Consider the following 19,656-nt stretch of genomic DNA (forward strand, 5'->3'; position numbering starts at 1 on the left):
ACACACCTCCCCCCAAACTTGCTGGGTTGAATTGTCCTGCAAGACACTGAGTGTCCAGTGTTTTCCTTTAAACAGTGCAATACCGAAGGGATTAATAAAAATCAACCAGTTCTTGCGGTGCATTGCTAACAACAGCACCATTAATAGCCACTGAAGCTCAAGTGCTTACAAAACTGTCAGTTCTGTTTTCTCGGTGGTCACCCACCAGCAGGGAGCTGCTGGCTCCACAACACCAAGTGCCTCACCCAGGAGGGTCCCGATGCGGAGGACAACTTGCCTGCTATGCCCCTTAGCTGGTCAAGATGATGCTGTGGTTCCTGCAGCCTGCCAGTCACCCTCTGATGTCAATGGATCCAAGGACTTAATTAGCTGCCTGCCACCTCACCTGTCCATGTACATATTTGGTAAAGCTGCCCTGATTTTTCCAAGGATGGTTTTCCCTGAGGGCCATGGATGGCCTCTAGTGTGGATCTTGGTTAACCATTCTGTCCTTGTAATTCCTCAGGGCTTTTGGATCAAAAATCCCTCAAAGCATGTGCGGCTGTGAGTAGACTCTGGGCTTTTCTGGCTGAAGAAGTCAATAAGGAACGTGTGTGTCAAAAGATAGTCCAGGAGAGGATCCTATATTTGCAGGTATGATGTCTGGGATTCTGCCATAATGATGTGCTTTAAAAAGTGTGTTTTTCTGCTACTGTCCAAACCATTAGATGGAAATGCTCCCACCTTTGCCCTGTTCTTCCATCTGCAGAGTTAACCCAGGTTAGATGTTCATACTATCACAAGTAAGCACAACAGAAGAGCCTTTACTGACCTTCAGGGAGCCTGCGATTCTAAAAATGGATCAAAACACTCTTGTAATGAAGAAAACAGGGTTTGGTCAGGAATGTAAATCTCGGACTTCCAGGAGCTGGTGGCAATTGGGCAGAGCTGCAGCAGCTCCCTGAGGCAGGGGAACAATGAGCTTTACTTGCTCCACCAAGGAAGATGGAAATATGAGATTACTTTGTGAGAAGTCACAGCTGGTGGTTGGGACACAGTAAAGCAGAACTTCTGGGAAATGCTTGTCCTGCTTAGGACAGACCTGCCATAAACCAAGCTAAGTGTAAAGGTAAATCCTCAAAGAGACAAAGTGAGAGGTCTTTGTGTGCTTTGATTTGTGAAGAGAGCAGTGAAATCTCAGTTCTGGGATAGCATTTAAAGACTGCTTAATGTAAGGTTTTGCGCATTACAGATTAAACTTAAATATTGCTAAAGATGTTTTGAGAGCCTCTCATCTCAGTGGGTTTGGATTCTGAACCAACTGAGCACTCACCAAAGATGAGATGCACTTTCAAACTTTTTTCTGTTGAAATGGAAAAGTTTGGCAGGTTCTTGGAAGCTTAAGACTAGATTTTAGAGGAAAAAAGAGCAATGATTTTTCACAAGAAGTTAAATCATATACCAAGAAGGTGGTAAATGCAAGTCAGGTCTCTTAAACAACAGCAAACCAGTGTGTGCAGTTCAGATTTGCATGTACTTCCAGCGTCCCATGGAGATGCTGAAGCACCCACACGTGAGCAGCGTCCTTTGTGCGCTCGGGCTCTGCGGTGACTGTGTTGCCTCTGCTGGTTCATTCCAGGGGTTGTGTCCTAGAAGAGCAGTTCCAACCTATGCCAAAAGAGTCGATGTGACAATTCCAGTGTTAAACAAAGAGGGTGATGTCATCGAAGACCATGACTGTGAAAGTAAACTGCAGGTATGTTGGAAGGTGTTTGCCTTCCATGGATCCTGCATTTCAGCATTTGGGGAAGAAGGAGGACACAGTGGTCTTGGAAGATGTGACAGTGAATTTGGAGTTGCTTTGTTCTTCTGCTTTGTACCGTCGTGAGCAACTCCTAAGGACCAGAGCTTGCTCAGCACCTTCTGTCATGGGCAGGAGCCCGCATCCCTAAATCCTGCCTTATCCTAATGCATCCTGCAGGTGTAGCCTTGAGGCCAGGGCTGCTAGCAAGGCTGGGCAGCATCCCAAGGACACAGCATTTTTCCCCAGAAATAAAGGGTGCAGATGTCAGGTCTTGCATTTTTGCCACGGAACAACCCTTGTTTCTGCACCAATCAGGAAGCTCCTGCACTCTGGGTGTTCCTTACCAACACATTCTGTCTCTGGTCTCATCACTAAGACCAAGCTGGTATGTTGAACACTGTGGAATAATGCTGCATTCCTCCCTCCCTGAGTTACTTTTCCCTATTTCTCTTTGGACAGAGAGGAGAAAGATGGGAGGAGAAAGACCATCTGCAGGCAGCCTATTGCGATCTGAAAACTGACACAATACAACTGGAAGAGAGAAATGTCTTCTGTGGCTCCTACAATATTCGTGTCCTCATGGACCAGTGAGTAGATTGCCTGGCTGCTCTCTGCACTAACCCTGTAGGGCCAAACAGTGGCTTCTGCAAACCTGTTCTGTTCACTGTGGTCCTTCTGTGGGAATGTGTGGCTGGAGGAGAGAGTCCCTCAGCATCAGTGTTTAAAAAATCCTCAGTGTCAAATCCAGTTTTTAATAAAGATACCAAGGTGAGTAATTTTTAAAGATGTAAGGGTTAGTGATTCCCAGTGTATCACAAAGGATACAGAGCACTCTCCCCTTTTTAGAATCACAGAGTCATTTTGGTTGCAAAAGACCCTCAAGATCATGGAGTCCAATCATTAACCCACTCCTGGCACTGCCCCACGTCCCTGAGAACCTCATGTCCGTCTGTCCAACCCCTCCAGGGATGGTGACTCCAGCACTGCCCTGGGCAGCCTGTTCCAATGCCCCACAGCCCTTGGGGGAAGAAATCGTTCCCCACATCCAACCTCAACCTCCCCTGGTGCAACTCGAGGCCGTTTCCTCTGGTCCTGGCGCTTGTTCCTGGGGAGCAGAGCCCGACCCCCCTGGCTCCAAGCTCCTTTCAGGCAGGTCAGAGATCAGAAGGTCTCCCCTCAGCTCCTGTTCTCCAGCTGAACCCCCAGCTCCCTCAGCCGCTCCCATCACCCTTGTGCTCCAGCCCCTCACCAGCTCCGTTCCCTTCTCTCAGCTCGCTCCAACACCTATTGAGCTTACTTTCCAGATACAACCTTGAGTATGCAGAATTAGGGACCTTGGCTGTGGTGCCCTGCAAAGGATTCACCCATTTAAGCATGTTGTGTGTCAGGTTGCTCAGTGAAGACCATTAAGCATCACAGAGATTCCTATCAAAACCTTAGACCTGTTGTACCTTGTTAGCTGGCTAAAGCTAATCTGAATCACTGTTTCTTATCCAGATCAGACCAGAGCAGAATAATCCACTACAGTGGTGGTGACTTGGTAGCCGTTGGCTCTGCAGACCAAAAAGTGAGGTTCTTTGGCATGCCAGGGGTGAAAGAAGTGCCGCCTCTGCTCTCTGGCCACGCTGGGAGCATCAAAGCACTGCTCCTCAATGAGAAAAAAGGCTTTGTCCTCAGCACAAGCTTTGATCTCAGCATCAGGTGAGCAGCACAGGGACTGTGCCACAGGATACCAGCCTCTTGGAGTATCCAGGAAAAAATTCATCTTTAGTCCTTCCAGCCCATCTTGGGAATCTTCCTTCCATCACTTTCATTATAGTAATGAGGAAAGGATAGTAGATAAGGAAACAACTCCCACTCACATAGGACAGCTTCTCTTTTCCAGTTTTACCCAGTGATACACAGGTTTTCCTAAAGTACCTCAAAACACCAGATGTTTCCCATAGGCACTTGCAGTGAGATTCCGGCCTTGCTAAGGTCAGCACTGGTTCACCAAGGCTGGGTTTATCTGTGACAATTTGGCTGAGCAGATTTAACACCCTGGTACCCGCTGCACAGCTGCTCCTTTGCAGACACTGCACCCTCAAACAAGGAGATGCTCAGCTCTTATGTATTATTTATCACTAAATCTCCAGAGTATCACAATGAGGGGTGAAAAGCTGAACAGCAGGGTGTCTGGCTCTGGCATGGCAATATAAATTCATGAAAGGCAGCACTTGGAAAGATTTTAGTGACTCAGGCTCTGATCCCCCTGCTCTTCTCTGCTCCAAAATGTTGTTTGTTTAAACAGGTGCTGGTGTTCTCTAGGGTCAACAGAAATCATATGGGCATCAGCCAGTTAGGAAACAACTTTATCTGCAAACCTCCACATTTTATGGTTAATTGGAGGTAACTGTGCCTAAGGTGAAATCTAGACATGTGTTTCCAGGTAGTTTGGAGGTAGAACAAATTATATCGGTGAAAATTCAATATTAATCCTGACTTGATCATTCCAAGTCCTCTGACACCTTAGTGGAATGACTCCTGACTTTAACCTAGTGTGTAGGGGAGAAAAGCTGGGCCCGTTAAGTAGGAAATAATAAGAAGAATAAGACATCAATTAAGTTAATCACTGTATTCCCTTTTTGGTTTGTCCTTTGTAGGTGCTGGAATATATACAGTGGTGCTTGTGTGAAAGTCTTCAACGGTCACTGTGGGACAGTCACCTGCTTGGATTTACACGAAGAGCAGTTTGTGTCAGGAGCCAGAGATGGGATGGTGAAAGGTGAGAGCCAGGATCTTCCCAGACAAAGGCCAATAGTAGTGGGAGTGGGCAGAGTACTTGAGTTGTGATGTGTGACACATGCAGTGTCTGAATAAAGTAAGTGGATAAATTGGAGGGTGAATTTTAGTGTCTCATTCTTGATTCCAGAGCAGCCGAAGCTGTGGCCACATGCACATGCAAGGTCTCTGTGTCACTGCATAAATTCTTGTTACTTCTGCTTCTATTCACTTTTTAAGGTTTTGTGGCTGTAAGGACACACCAACTCTTGGGAAAGTGGTATCAACTTGCAGCTTTGCCAGAGATTTCCTTACTATTAGTTTATAGAATAAGGATGAAAAGGGTGTGCTGTTTTCTGGGCTTTACGTTTAAAATTTTTGTGGTGCAATTATACTTTTTAAGTCAACACCTGGCAACACACAGAGCTGCAGGTACAAAGTGCAACTGTAATTCCAATAGTATCTTTTAATTCATGTTGTACTCAGCAATACTTATTGTTGGGGCACACGTATTTATAATATTTCTCCCCTTCGATCTGAACAGTGTGGAATCTGAAGAGTGCGAAATGTCTCAAGACTCTGAAGCACAACAGTGTTGTCTGGGTAGTTAAAATGGATGGTGCCCGTGTTGTCAGCGGGTGTGAGCGAGGGCTGGTGAAAGTCTGGGCTGCTGATACGGGCACTCTGATCAAAGTAAGTTTCTTCTTAGGTGGATAATTTTGTGCTAAGTGTTTAAAAATCTGTGCTAGTTTATCATAGCCTTTTGTTCTGGCCAAAGACTTTCTAAAAAAAAAAAAAAAGAGCCCAGAAAACCCCAAACCAAAGGCAGTCTAAACTGGTAAAAGAAACTGCAGACTTATTTGTAAGCAAATAGTATAAAAAGTGGTTTGCGAACAACTGTCAATTTTAATGCAGGGTTTGATTTGCTGTGCCTAACCCCTGTCATTACTTCTTCTCTGTAGAAACATTCATCTCTGCTCCTGCAGAAACATTCAGAACCTGGGAAGGGGGGGCGGGAATTGCCTAACAGCTCTTGGGGTTGGAGGTATCATCTGTTGGCCTAAAATATGAAACCTTCAGAACTGGTAACAGTTTATGAAGCTGAAGCAGCTGGATGGCTGCTCTGCAATTTAAAGATTGAGGCTGGAGACTGCTAATTACCTTAGCAGGTGTCCAGAATTAGTGTTAGTCCACATCTGAGAGGAGTGAAGCTCTTTCTACCTGTAGGGAAGAGAGTTGCAAATTGAGAGGAATCTCAGATGCAGGATTTCCCAGCTCCAGCTGAGCTAAATTTGCGATTGTTGCTTTTACTACAGTCGGGGCCATTGGGTCTCTTCTCTCCTGGGTGAGCATTCAATGGATGATAAAGGTCTTGGTGTGGTAACATCTATTGTGCACATAAATAAAGATGGAAAAGGAATGTTAATTCCACACCAGCAGCTCATTATCAGCAGCAATCCCAGAGTATTTTTTGTGACTATAAAACTAACAGAGTTATCCATAGGGTATATTGGTATGTTAGAATAACACCTGATAAAACTACAATATGGTATATGAGGCTGGTATTGTGAAGGCCATAAGATACCTTGGCATATTTATATCTAGATTACTGAGGGTTACGACTATTTCTTTTACTTTGCAGACATTAGAGGGGCACCAAGGCCCAGTGAAGTGCTTGTCCTTTGACCAGTGGCACCTTGTCACAGGCAGCACCGATGGGTACGCCCTGGGATGGAGCATGTTGGGAAACCTGAAGAGAAGCCTCATAGCTTTCCGCCACCCAAAGTAAGAATTGGATGCGTTTCAAGCAATCCACTAAGTTTGTAAAGAAAACATCTCCCTTATAGGAACACAGAATGCCTTAATTATCAAGCTTAGTATTTGAAATATCCCCACATTCAACAATCTTAATTTTTAAAAGTGTCAGGCACTACATGGTCACAACCAGTGTTTGTCAGTTAAGACCTATAACAACCTAAAATGCAAATATTGCAATCACTTGTTCACAAACAGGGATGACAGGGCGTAGTCTAATAATTCAAGGATCATAACCTGTATGCAAGAGGGTATCATGCTACCTGGTCAAGAGAAGACACTGTTTGTGTCAGAGGTGCCCGAGTTACGTGGTGAACCCCGCCAACTGTATATTATGTTATTTTCTAATACTCATTAAAACTGTGAAAGCTGTACCATCATATTATTTTCTTTTACTTTCCTAGACATAAAAATGCAATTTAAAACATGGCAGATAGCCATAACCACAGTGGCTGCTCTGAGGATGCACTGGGTTGGTTGGTTTGGGCAGGGAGGGATTATGAAGGACTTCACTACCAGGCCTTTGAAATATCTCCATGAGCTTCTTTATTCAGCCTGTTGATGGAGGCAGAGCTTTGAATCTCCTCCAAGACAAAAGAGGGAGTTGATCGTGTCTCCTTGGGAAAGCATGATGAGTGTCCCAACGCTGCCGTGTTGTGTTTTCAGGGAAGTTCTGTCTCTGCAGTTCTTCTATCTCCGAGTCATCAGTGGCTGCGCTGATGGGAAGATCCGTATATTTAACTACCTGACTGGAACCTGCCTCAAAGTGTTGATGGCCAATATCAGCAGAGACCCCATCTCTTCTGTGTATGTGGCAGAAAACAGGTTGGTGACGACAGCTGTAGTCTCTGAACTAAGCTAGGTAGATAACTTGGTAATTTAAGGAATTCTGCATTTTTCCTTCTCACAAATAAGCTTTAAAGGGCTCTACTGCTTACTGACTGCTTCAATAACTTGGTTTTGTTAGCAGTGGCTAAAAATAGATTTGCGTTCTCCATCCAGCAATTGACAATTTCCTGTTTCTATCCAACTTAAGATACACAGAGGAACTGGCTGCCCAGGAAAGTGGTGGAGTCCCCATCTCTGAAGATATTTAAAAGATGCGTAGATGTGGCACTTCAGGACATGGCTTAGTGGTGGACACGGCAGTGCTGAGTTTATGGTTGGACTTCATGATCTTAAAGGCTTTTTCCAACCTAAAAGATTCTATGGACCAACAGTAAAGTTGAATTGAGAACTCAAGTTTCTTAACAGGTTGGAGACTCAAGCCAAGGCCTGACAAAGTCTTTACCTGTTCCCTGGCCTACTGCCTCTTTATAAAAGCCAACAATGGAAAGTCCTCCCAGGTTCCTTCACATCTGTACCTCTAAACTGAAGGTAGTTCCCAGCTTCTGCATAAGTAATAGCTAAAATGCTGGTGTTTTGGTCACAGCTCTGAACCACAGCGAAATATGGGCTGCCATGAAGAAAACTAACTCCATCCCAGCCAGGCCCAGTACACCCCTCCAATGTACATTTGAATGTCCCTAATAATACAGTATCTCCAGTTTCTTTAGGCATTGCACTGATCTAGCTCACTCTACTGCTGGAAGTTTTCATCCTAATCATTTTACAACTAAGTTTATTATAGAGCTGAACGAAAAGAGCCCCGCAGAGCTCACACAGAGATTGAGTTACAATGTACAGCATCTGATTGATGGGGCTAATTGTTACTGCTCCCTTAAACAAGTGCAGGTTATCTCAGAGCTGTTTAAGTGCCCGCAGGCACTAACCGCTGGATTAATGGTATTTGTGCTTTTCACGGCTTTTCCTTCCCTCCTTCAGGATGGTGATAAATTCTCAAGCCACCCTCTTGGTGTTCCAGTTTGAGGATGTCAGGTGGGACTACACCTTGGATGCTGACCGAGAGATGGTGGGGAAGAAAAACCAGCACCAGGGGACTTCAAGCAGAACCCCAGTTCCCCGCCTGCGAAGGCAACACCGCGACCAGATGCGTCGACTGGCTCTGGAACCAGAAGGTGCTGAGCAGCTTGTGGTCTCAACCTGGATCCACTGCCGGTCACTGAAAGGCTGGGGAACACCTTAAAATATTACAAACAGCCTCTGCAATACGCTGGCATTTCCTAAAATGGATTTGAAATAATTGCAAGTACCCAGCTGCCTTCATCTTAAAAAAACATACAGACTCTCTGCTTTTAAAAAGCACAGTCTGGGAGATGTGCTGTTGCATTTCAATGGTTCTGTCACTTGTAGGCTTTTGTAAAACCTTTGTACCTTTTTAGAAAGGTTTGGTATAAATTTGAGACATTTGTCAAGACAGGCACTGCCATTTTACTAGCTCAGTAACAGAGAAATCAGTATTATTCACATTATTACAGCTGGTGTGCAGGGAAACATGCTGTTGATTCAGCGCTTGAATTATTTATTAGAAAATACTCTAGGAAGTCACAGGACACCTGCATTCAGGATCTGCCATCAGTGGGAAATGCAATTGCACATAGGCAGGCACCTTTTCAATTTTAACAGTGATTTTTTTTTTAATTTTTTTTTTTTTAAATCAGCAGTTATTTAATGCAGTATGTGTCACAAATCTTCTAGCTCCACAATCAAACTGTATATTGCAAATAAACTGATGGTCTGAGAAAGTTTTCATGCTTTTAAGGCCACCAGATGCTGACCTCATTGTTGTGGCTCTACTTGGTAAGGGATGGACAGTTTGTAGAAATAGGAAACAAATAGAAGTGCAGTGTATTTTAATTCCAGGGGCAAAAAAGTATGGATTATGTGTACATAATATTTAAAAAAAATCAACACTGGCTGTCATCTTCGAATGCTGTGAAGTTTTCTGCTAAAAAAATATCTTTGGATTGTTTCTAATACCTAGATGTTTAGAAGCTATAATAAGAGGCAAAACAGTAACCAAAGACTTAAAGCCTGACAGTTATGAACATTTTCTTTAATTTTTAAAAAGTTTAACACCAGTGAAGTTAAGATTACTTTTTTTTTTGTTATTGTTTTCTAGCGCTCTGCAATAAACTGATGAAATCAGCAGCTTGCCAGCAGCACCTGCATTTGCTCAAGATGAAAAAGAGTTCTCATATTCAGGCAGAGCAGCAGAATAAGTTTTTCGGTCCTGACACCACACAAGCCTATGCCCTCGCCTTGGGAAACATGACAAGAGCACATTCTATAGGATTCCTGGCAAATATTTTTGGTAAGGACACTTCACAGGTAGGTAGGACAGCAATTCTTCAAACAAGTGCGCCTAAGATAAATTAAAGAATTAAACACAAGAATCTCCAGAAGCCAGGCCTGTTCTGGATGGGAGGTTTGCAGTGGTAACACACATCACTGGCAGAGCCTGTGATGGCTGCGGAACCTGCTTTAAATCAAAGAAACAGGGCAAGTGCTCAGCTCTAGCTGTAAGGCTTACTTCCCTGCTATCTAGGGGCTTTTATTATATCCTTATTCTATTTTTGATATTTCTAACAGGTGTAGCAGAGCCATGCACAAAATTTGAGTAGTTGGTATTTAATCAATAGCAGCAACTCAGAAAATTGTTTAAAAAAATTACATGTAAATTGTCTTAGCCAGCAATGACACGGCAGCCAGAAACATGAAAATGAGAGAGCACTGAGATCACAAATGTGGTCTGTGACCATATGGCATTTGTCCCAAGTTAATTTTTCTAAAGTCTTATATTTAGAATCTTTTGGGACCTTGAAGTTTAAGACAGACTCTGAAATAGTACTTCAGAAGAGCTGTGCCCATCAAAAATCTCTAACCCCAAATTCCGATGTTTGTAACTAAGATGCAGGGTCATGTGTATGTGCAGATTAAACAGTTCTAAATTCTGTAAATGAGGAACAAGCACTAACGTTCATTAGTTTGTTTTGCTGTGTTCTGCCTTTCTGCACTCTAACTTAATGTTCTCTGAAATATATTTCCAGGGGGCAGAAGTTTCAGTTAACCAGACCGGAAAAAGAGAATTGTATTGCAAAGCACTGATGTGTGAATCACGTGGCAAAACAAAGTGACAAATGTATTGCTATGGCAAAGTCCAGGGGACTGAGCATTTTACACAGGCTGTGCCATAACCCCACCCAGTTCTTAGTCAAGGGCGTAGTCACACAACCCATCTTGATGTGGCTGTCACACAGCACAGGTCACTCTCTGCACCCCTCAAGGCTGTGCAGCATCTGTTGTGATTTCCACCTCACCTGCAGCTCTGAGCAGTAATGTCGTTCTCAGATGTTGGCTACTTCAAAGACTTCTACCAGGAACTGACTTGTCCTGAAGCCTTTTCCCAAAGCACAAACAGTAGGACAAGGAAGGGGTGCATGGGGAGAGGTGGTGAGGATCCTCATTCTTTCTAGAAACTGTGGTTTCAGGCAAGGTGAATACCAAACCATCCACACGCAAATACAATGTATGGTACAGAATCTGACTTTAGTTTGACCTGTACAGGCAGGGAACACTTGTCAGTCAACCAAGACAGAGTCACCTCTGTTGGCAGCATCACTAGCGCGGCCAAGGGTGAGCAAACCGAAATGGGCATTGTTGGCTTGTAGCTTCTTACACTGCCTATTCTGTAGATAAACTTGTCCATGTGCCTGTTAATCCAGCACCCACCCCTGGTCTTATTCAGAGTACTAACCTGCCAATGATGATCAGAAAAACTATCTTTGACTCCTGCTGTGTTATATTTTTGGGAACAGGTGGCAGACTTGAACGTGGCACTTCTATCTACGTACCTGCACATCTTTACAGGGCAGAATCCACTTGGCAATTTGGAAAGAGAAGAGGTCAAAGTAGGCCCATGTCCCCTGACAAGTTCCTCTTAACAGTCAGCATGCTGCAGAATGCCTGCAAGGCAGCCCCAGTCAGGTCCCACATACATCACCATGCAAAAGTCAAGGAAGCATGGGAACACGAGCAACACCACCCTGAAAAGGTACAAATACACAAACCCTCCCTGCAACACAAAAATGATCAGACAGCCCAACTCCAACATGCAAAGTTGCGCAGCGATTCTCTGACCCCAAACAGAATCTCTGTACCCTTTGAAACCAAAACGCTGCAGCTCAAGCTGAAAAACTCTTTGCATGGACCCACTGTGAATTCCTCCATACCTGCTCCCTCTGTTGTACGGCCCAAGACTTGCTCTGCTTTGCTGCAAGAAAAGAAAGTTCATGGTGGAGTCATTCCTTCCCCTGAAGATGGGGTTCAGGTTATTGATCCTATTACAGCTGCTTCTGAGCGGATCAAACCAATGCATGCGATGATTGCACAAATGGAAAATGAAGTGGTTTCCAGGAGAAAAATCTCTTTTTGCATGAATGCTGCAGACCCTTCCTGGCATAACAGCGAGTTCAGGCTTCTGATAGAAAAACAGGAGTCGTACGAGGCAGCTATTGTAGCTCAGTATAAGGCAGAGCAGCAGCTCATAGAAGAACAGGAGAGAGCATGCAGGAAAGCCTGGCTACGGAAAGTTAAAGGCCTGCCTGTGGACTCTTTTACTGGGGAGGGGAAGATACCTGCTCCTGAACTGGGCTTTAATGCATTTATCTGAGGTAATCCCTTAGTCCAACAACCAACCGTTACCTGAGGATTCTGCTGTCCAGCTGCCAAGATCCATGTCGTTTCTAAGTATAAAAGATGTCTCCACTGTAATTTTTTTTTCTGAAGAGATATTATTGGTGTATTCAGCTATTTCTCAAGGCAGTGAGTGGACTGAGTCCTGTCCTGGATTTATCTTGCTAGACCTGCTGGTAGTACAGACACTAATAAAGCTCAACATATGTCTCAAATGCGTGTCAATAATAACGATAAAAAAATCTTATTGGAGGTTGTGTGGATTGATTAGAGTTTATAAGCTGAAGAAGTGTGGACTGAGCCCAGGGTGTGGTGATCAGTGTCACGAAGTCTACTTGGAGGCCAGTAACTAGTGGTGTAGCACACAGGTCAATCCTGGGTCTGATTTTGTTTAACATGTTTGTTAATTAATGATGTGGATGATGGGGTGCTTTAAGCAGCAGTTTCACTCTGTGAAACTCTCCCTACAGTAGAGGGGTGATTATTTTTGCTTCATTTATTTTAATGTCATCTTCAACTTCCAAACCCTGTGATTAAGTCAGACCTTACAGTGAAAAATAATGACAGTTGTCCCTCAAAGAAAAATAATGAACAGGTAATTAAAAGTAAGTGTCCATGTAAAACCACGATGTGGGAGCTGGACTGTTGTAGGTCAGATTTAGGGCTGAAGGGCTGTGCAGGCTGGGGATGAGCAAGGGTGAGAGGTTGGTTATGTGCCTTATTGCAGCACATCTGTGCTGTGGTACAGGGATTATGGCTGTCTGAAGTGGCTTTGCCTGACTTTAGTTTTAGAACACAAAGCAGCAAGGATTTCACACGTAGCCACAGGATGGCACTTTCTGAAAAGAAATCAGGCTTAATCCCAGCATAGCTGCCTCTGGCACAACCCCCCTGGGAAAAAAAAAAAAAAAAATCTAATAAAGGGAGCCTGGTGGAAAAACATTACAGAAAGACTGATACCTTTTTGGTTGTGCTGAAGTGAGAAGGATTAGTGTTGTCTTCCTATTTGGAGCCAACAAATCAGTATCTCCCCGTGGGTGTGGATGCTCGGGCACTTATAAGATGCTGCAGCCAACAGAGACCGTGAGAAATGACCGAAAAGACAGCACTGGAGCAAGTCCTGCCCTCGGCTGTAGCTCAGCACAGCGATGCAAAGCTGGGACCTGGGCGTCTGAGATGCTGTCACGGAGGCACCCCAAAAATAAATTTAGGCGGACTACAAGGTCCAAAATTAAACTTTCTTCTGGCAAGAAAAACAGTGCCGATAAACCGATTAGGGATGGGGTTTATGCAACTAGCTAGCACTCCGTAACATAAGATACAGGTTCGGATATCAAGTTAGGAGATTATTTGGGATACAGCAAAATAAGAATGAGGATCCACAGCGTGCATACACGCACTCACAAAACAAAACCGCAGCCCTCTCTGCCCTATTTGTGCACAGAGGAACACTGGCCACTGCGGCCAGGACTTCACACTCGTCTGTCCCAGACGAGGAATTATTAAAACATATGTTTAGTCATTTACCACTCGCCTAAACGCGGCGGTGAGGCGCTCCCAGTCCCGGGAGGTTACCTTAGATGGTTTCTCTGTCTAAGGGGAGGGACTCCGGCAGCACGGCAGACCCGCAGCGCCGAGGAGACCACGCAAAGGGAGTCCCCGGCTGGAACCCCACTTATAGTCTGCTCAGATCTGGCTGTGGGCATTCCGGAAGCTTCTCTACGCCCTGCCCCCACGTGTGGGCCTTCCAGAAGTTTCTCAGCTTCTCTGGGCTGTGGGCGCTCTTGGCCCCTCCTCTGCTGAAGACCCTGCCCACCGACTCTGGGTCTCCACAAAGAGCCGTTGGCTGCTGCATCCGAGGCCCCAGTCCTGAGGAGCGGGGGGAGGAATGGGCCTCACCGGTGCAACTGCCACACCAGTTCTCAGGGCGAGGGGGGGGAAAGAGCAACCGCCACAGATCCTTGGGAGGGAATTAACATATGGGAAGATGTCACTCATGGTATGTGAAATCACTTATGAAGGTGACTATAAGGAGGTTGTTTTACTATCTTTGCAATTAAATTCTGAATTAAATTGACCTTTCTGTGCACCCGGCCCGTGGGTGAGCAGAGGTGACAGAGGTGTGTGCAGGGCATGATGCAGCCGCACATGGAGGTGAAACCAGAGAGCCACCAAGAGAGTTTTGGTAGAGTTTTGCTGTAACCAGGTGCCACTTGTGTTATCCACAAAGTGTAGATAATATAACCCTGATACAATAATCATAGAATCATTTCAAGACTGAGTCCAACTGTTAACCCATCCCTGGCACTAACCCACATCCCTGAGAACCTCATCTCAGATCTGTCCAGCCCCCCCAGGGATGGTGACTCCAGCACTGCCCTGGGCAGCCTGTTCCAATGCCCCACAGCCCTTGGGGGAAGAAATTGTTCCCCAGATCCAACCTCAACCTCCCCTGGCGCAACTTGAGGCCGTTTCCTCTGCTCCTGGCGCTTGTTCCTGGGGAGCAGAGCCCGACCCCCCCTGGCTCCAAGCTCCTTTCAGGCAGGTCAGAGATCAGAAGGTCTCCCCTCAGCTCCTGTTCTCCAGCTGAACCCCCAGCTCCCTCAGCCGCTCCCATCACCCTTGTGCTCCAGCCCCTCACCAGCTCCGTTCCCTTCTCTCAACTCGCTCCAGCACCTCAAGGCATCAACCGCACTCTCCAAGGCCACAAGTCGCCAAGACGAAGAGCACCTCCCACGATGCTGCAGGATGGAGCAGCCGCCGCGGCACAAACCGCACCAACCACTGCCGCTCTGCGTCCTGTTGCCGCAGCACTGGGGGCCCGGTGGGCCCCTTGAAACGATTTGGCCTTTGCGCTGCTCTTGTTCCAGGCAAGGTGCCAGCTCCAAAGATCATGTCAGATTTCTGTGCTTTGGAGGCCATCTAGCAGTGTGAAAGCAAATGGCATTTGTTACAGTGGCTTTAAAGATGCTGATGCAAACCTTGTATTATTTATTCTGGGAATTGTGTTCCATGATGCCTTCTTCAGGATGGATATTTTTTGTTAGTGTTGATGTGCAGTTCGTCACCTCTGGAAAGTGGTCTGAAGTCATCGCTTTGCTGGGTTGTGTAGCATTGGTCTGTGTAGTCAGGCTTGAGCTGATGGTGTATTAATAGGATGTTTCAAAAAGATGGACCCAGTTTCAATGCAATATATTTCACGATGGCAACACACTACAGTTACACAAAAATTTACAAATGGTTTAAGGAGTTAGCAAGTTTTAATAATGTTTTCATAAATGCTCTACGTTCCCTTTACCTGCTGTACAGACAACATCGAGATGACAGTCGAATTCTCAAGTTGAAGTCCCAGATCCCTCTCAAATTGTCGTCTTCTCCTGAGGTCCCCACTGCCGTAGTTCTGTTCTTGAGGTCATCTGGATTAGTCGCTGATGGTGGCACAAAAAGACTGTCTTTGACCTACCCATACAAGAAAAAGTCACAGGGTGTGATGTCGGGGGATCTTGGGAGCCAAGAGTGTAGCGCCAAGTCTGGGAGTCCCGTGCGACCTGTCCAAGGGTGAGGCATTTAGAGAACGTCAGACCTGCAGGCGTCAATGTGGCGGTGCTCCCTCTTGGCGAAAAAGGACTTAACCAGGATCTTCATTAAGTTGTGGAAAGAGCCAGTTCTGCAGCATTTCCAGATACCTTTGCCCCGTAACTGTTTTCGTCGAAAAAAGGCCTTTCTTTGGGAAACAGCACAAGACGTTCACTTCTGAAGAATTATGCTTGTGCTCTACAGTTTCGTGTGGATTCTCTGATCCTCGTATGCGCACATTGTGATGGGTAGCTTGACCGATGAGACGAAACGTTGCTTCGCCACTAAAAATGAAACGTGGCAGAAGCTGTCGTCCTCCACGTTCTGTAACATCACATCACTAAATTCTACATGTTTTGCTTTGTCACCTGCACAAAGGGCCTGTATGAGTTGCAACCAGTCTGGCCTCATGATGAAATGTCACTTTAACACATACCAGACAGCCGAATGAGGGATCCCAAGTTCTTGGCTGGGAAGACAAGGGAGCTGGTGCATGTTATGTGGAAAACTCTTGAACTTTTCTCACGTTTTCCTCTCAAGTGCGTGGTCGCACTGTGCTCTTCCCCTTGGATACAGCTCGTTTCCTCAAATTGTCAGTACCAACAATGAATGCTCTTTGGTATTGACAGATCAATGCCAAAACGCCCTTGAAACGCACACTGCACCGCAGTTACGGATTCAGTCTTGCTGAATGGCAGACTGCAAAACGCCTTGTGTTGCAGGGTCATCATCTTGCGAATGACTGAGGCCAGGGGCTGTTCGTGTGCTGGGCCCTGGGGGTGTTGAGGGAGGGAGGATGGGGTGATGGGGGGTCCGGGGGGGCTGTGCAAGAAGCTGGGCTGAATTTCGGGAGCCAGGGGAGAGGAGCTTTGCCCTCCCCACCCCTCAAAATAATAATAATACTACCTAGAAAGTTCTTCCAGTGCGTTTCTCGGGGGAGCCCCCGCTCCCAGCGCCCTGGCCCGGGACCCTCCCTGACCCCCCCACCTCCGCCAACCCAGGCTGATCTCTGGCCGTCCATGGTGGCCGTGGCTTTCTGGGGGGGCAGCGGGCGGGGGGGGCAGGTGGTGGTGGAGGCCGTGGGCGGTGGGCGAGGAGGGGGCAGCCAGGCTGGCTGGGGGAAGCCCAGAAGGGGCTGGAGGTCCCGGGGGGAACAGGCCATGGAGGCGATGGGGCTGTTGCTGCTCTGCAGGCTCTCGGGGGTTCGCAGCTTGGAGAACGTGGCCAGAGCCTCCGGGAAGCTGGGCGGCGTGGCCGGCGTGTTGCTGGGGTGCACATCTGTGGGGGGTGTCGGATCGGTCACGGGTGGTTTTTTGGAGTCCCAACCTGCCAGCCTCCCCATCCCTGGAGATCCCGGCTGCATCCCGCACCAGGGGATGCTCGAAGCCCAGCTCTGGCGGGTATTGGGGTACCCAGCGCTGCAGGGTCTGGGTGGCACCCCCGGAACGTGGGGGCTGCCTGGGGAGGATCTCCAGCCCAGGCAGGGCCGGCTCGGGCTGCGAAGGACATTTTGGAGCATCCAGGGTGCTCAAAGCGCTGGGGTGCGGTGGGTTTGGGGAGGGGGACGCTGCTCTGATGCCAGCTGCCCCGTGCAGGGGAGCGGCAGGGACGGGGTGATGCAATGAGGACCAGCACGATGGGTGGGGAGAGTTTTGGGGTCCCACAGGACCCTCTTCACCCAGCTGCCTGTCCCCCTGCTCCGCTTCGCACCCCATTAGGGCACAGAAAGTCAGGCAGGCCCCCCCGGGACACGAGGCACTGGCCGGGCCCCACGCGGTTCCCGGTAGAGCCCCTGCTTTCTGCGCACCGGGCTGAATTTAGTGCCCTCCCCACCTCCCCCCCGGGCAGATCCGGCCCTTGTTGAGGCCAGTCTTGCCAAAAAGCCCAGGAGCTCAGTAGGAAAAGGAGGAGTTAAATGATTTCTCACAACGCAATTCAGCACAAGAACTGAGAGGTTTTTGATACCTGCTTTCTTGTAGATGTCCTACTGAGCAGCAGCAAAAAGCCAAGAGTGTTGCTCAGCAGCACCACCCAAATCTGCCAGGAATTAGTCTTCAAGATGAATCAGGGGCAGTAGAAGGCAACCACCAGCAGCACAGACAGCAGAGGAGAAGTCTGCAAGATCTCGTAAGGCTGGAATAGAGTGTTGGCATCTGTTCTCCTCGGCAAAAGCGGAGGAGAGTGTAGAGGGAAAAGAAATTAAAGTCGTTGACAGGGAAAAATGCGTGGCGAAACACAGGAGGTGGCTGACACAAAAAGATCCTCCCATGAACAAGCCATGACATCTGGATCCACCATCTCTGGCCCGGGACGAAGGCTTGCCCATTGCAGTACGGCCACTTGGGGTGGAAAAACGGGGTTTGAGAGGGGCTGTTGCCCCGCAATGTCTTGCTCTGCCTGGAGATATCTCTCCAGAGGTCCCTGGACAGAACGCCTCTTCCTCAGTCAGCGCTGGCAAAAACCATCTGGGGACACGCTGCATCCCCTGGAACTCTTCCTTGTGTGACTCACACCTCCCGTGTGACACCGCTGCTCCGAACTTGGCCATCTCTAAGAACAGGCTTTCTCGGTGATGTGGGGTTCACTCTCAGAGGAATCATCGCAGCCCTGGCACGAAAGACGGGGGATTCTGTGCTACTTGCGTGACCTCCCATCTCACCCTGGAGTCCAGCGACCCAAGGAACTCTGACGCTTCCCTGAGACACCCTCGCTGCTTCCAGCAAGAAATGAAGAACAAGTTAATGTCTCCCTTTTCATATATGTGTTCCAGAGGATAAAGATCCATAGGTTTAATGATCTAGAGACAGCTGACTTTCTGACACCATTGGGCCTGTTTTCTGTGCTGGGGTCCCCCTTTCAGCTACGGAGCAACTTCAGCTCACAGCGCAAAAGGATCTCGCAATGGCTGTGTAGATACCAGCGCTGTTTCTGAAGCATCAGAGGAGATGTCAGTGCCATCAGGCTGAGAGGTGGGAATCCCAGCAAAAGATTGCCCATGTTTCAGAAGTGAGGCAGCCGTGCCAGCTGGAGAACCTCTCTCACAGCTCCATCCCCAGCAAAGAGCTGTCTCTGGAGCAGTTTGTGCTGCTTACAGGGAAGATCAGCCTTTACATTTGAACCGCATTCTTGCACAGATGACAGGAAAGATACTCTGGTTGATGTCTTTCGAGCTGAAAAGGCCAGGACAGTGTTCATGAGGGAGCAAGCGATGAGCACATTTCCTGGTCAACAGCCACTGGCTTATGCCAACAGTCAAGAGAGGCAAAAGAAATCCCTTCAGAACAGTTCCTTCTCAAAATACATCCTTCCGCCTTGATTCACTGTAGGGAAAGGCATTCTAAACCAGGCATTTTGACCTTGTTTTCAGCCCAGGTTCCCAGGTGCTGGTGCACACGTGAGCCAGTCACTACACATCTGCCGCGAAGGGGAATCACCTCCGAGGCCAACTTCGCCGTGGGGAAAGGAAGCGATTAAACGTCGGAAGAGTTTGATTTAGCACACAACATGGATAAAACCATTCTTTTGGTGGTGGGATCGCTTTTGGTGGTTGAACCACTTTGGGTGGTTTGATCACTTTTGGCGCTTGGATCACTTCTGGTGGCTGGATCACTCTCATCACTTGGATTGCTTTTGGAACTTGGATCTGTTTTGGTGACTGGATCACTTTCATCACTTGGATTGCTTTCGGAACTTGGATCTGTTTTGGTGACTGGATCGCCTTCTGTGGCAAGAAGGAAGAGGAGAAAGGCTGCTGGCTGCCCACCTGTCCAAGATCACCTCCGGGCAGAAAAGCTCCTGTCTCCCCACTTCAGGTTCAGCGTTTTCAGGCAGAGCAGCAGCGATGGACACAGTCAGTCTGTTGGACATGCTGAAGGCCACCTTTTTGACACCCAAGGTTGGGGTTGTCGACCTGGTGGAGCTGCAGAAGCTGCTCGAGGCCATGATCATCGGGCAGCAGCGCCAGCAGGAGAAGGACCAGGACACAAAGGAAAAGCCTGGCCGGGAAGAGGAGGAGAAGGACATCTCCAAGGTAGATGCTCTTGCTGGTCCCCGGGTGCTCCCCCCTGAGACGCCCCCTCCTCTGGGCTCCGCGCTGCCGTCGTGCTGCCCTCAGACCAAGGGCTGCG

General features: G+C 47.5%; 1 protein-coding gene across 1 annotated transcript; it reads left to right on the forward strand.

The window, feature by feature from the left end:
* Positions 1 to 259: 259 nt before the first annotated feature.
* Positions 260 to 11,930, forward strand: LOC135996227 (F-box/WD repeat-containing protein 10-like). The gene is made up of 12 exons (XM_065648033.1): positions 260 to 404; positions 506 to 633; positions 1,619 to 1,735; positions 2,243 to 2,370; positions 3,281 to 3,484; positions 4,426 to 4,547; positions 5,088 to 5,236; positions 6,186 to 6,328; positions 7,025 to 7,183; positions 8,183 to 8,376; positions 9,381 to 9,572; positions 11,077 to 11,930. The coding sequence occupies exons 1-12, from the start codon at positions 260 to 262 to the stop codon at positions 11,928 to 11,930; spliced, it is 2,535 nt and encodes an 844-aa protein (XP_065504105.1).
* The last annotated feature ends 7,726 nt before the right edge of the window (positions 11,931 to 19,656 follow it).

This window comes from Caloenas nicobarica, chromosome 18 (assembly GCF_036013445.1).
Source record: "Caloenas nicobarica isolate bCalNic1 chromosome 18, bCalNic1.hap1, whole genome shotgun sequence".
Lineage (NCBI taxonomy): Eukaryota > Metazoa > Chordata > Aves > Columbiformes > Columbidae > Caloenas > Caloenas nicobarica.

Coding starts and splice junctions, on each gene's coding strand:
- LOC135996227 (XM_065648033.1), top strand. CDS start 260: ATGCGGAGGACAACTTGCCTGCTATGCCCCTTAGCTGGTCAAGATGAT. Junction 2,371..3,280: donor ATTCGTGTCCTCATGGACCA/GTGAGTAGATTG, acceptor TTTCTTATCCAG/ATCAGACCAGAGCAGAATAA. Junction 3,485..4,425: donor AGCTTTGATCTCAGCATCAG/GTGAGCAGCACA, acceptor TGTCCTTTGTAG/GTGCTGGAATATATACAGTG.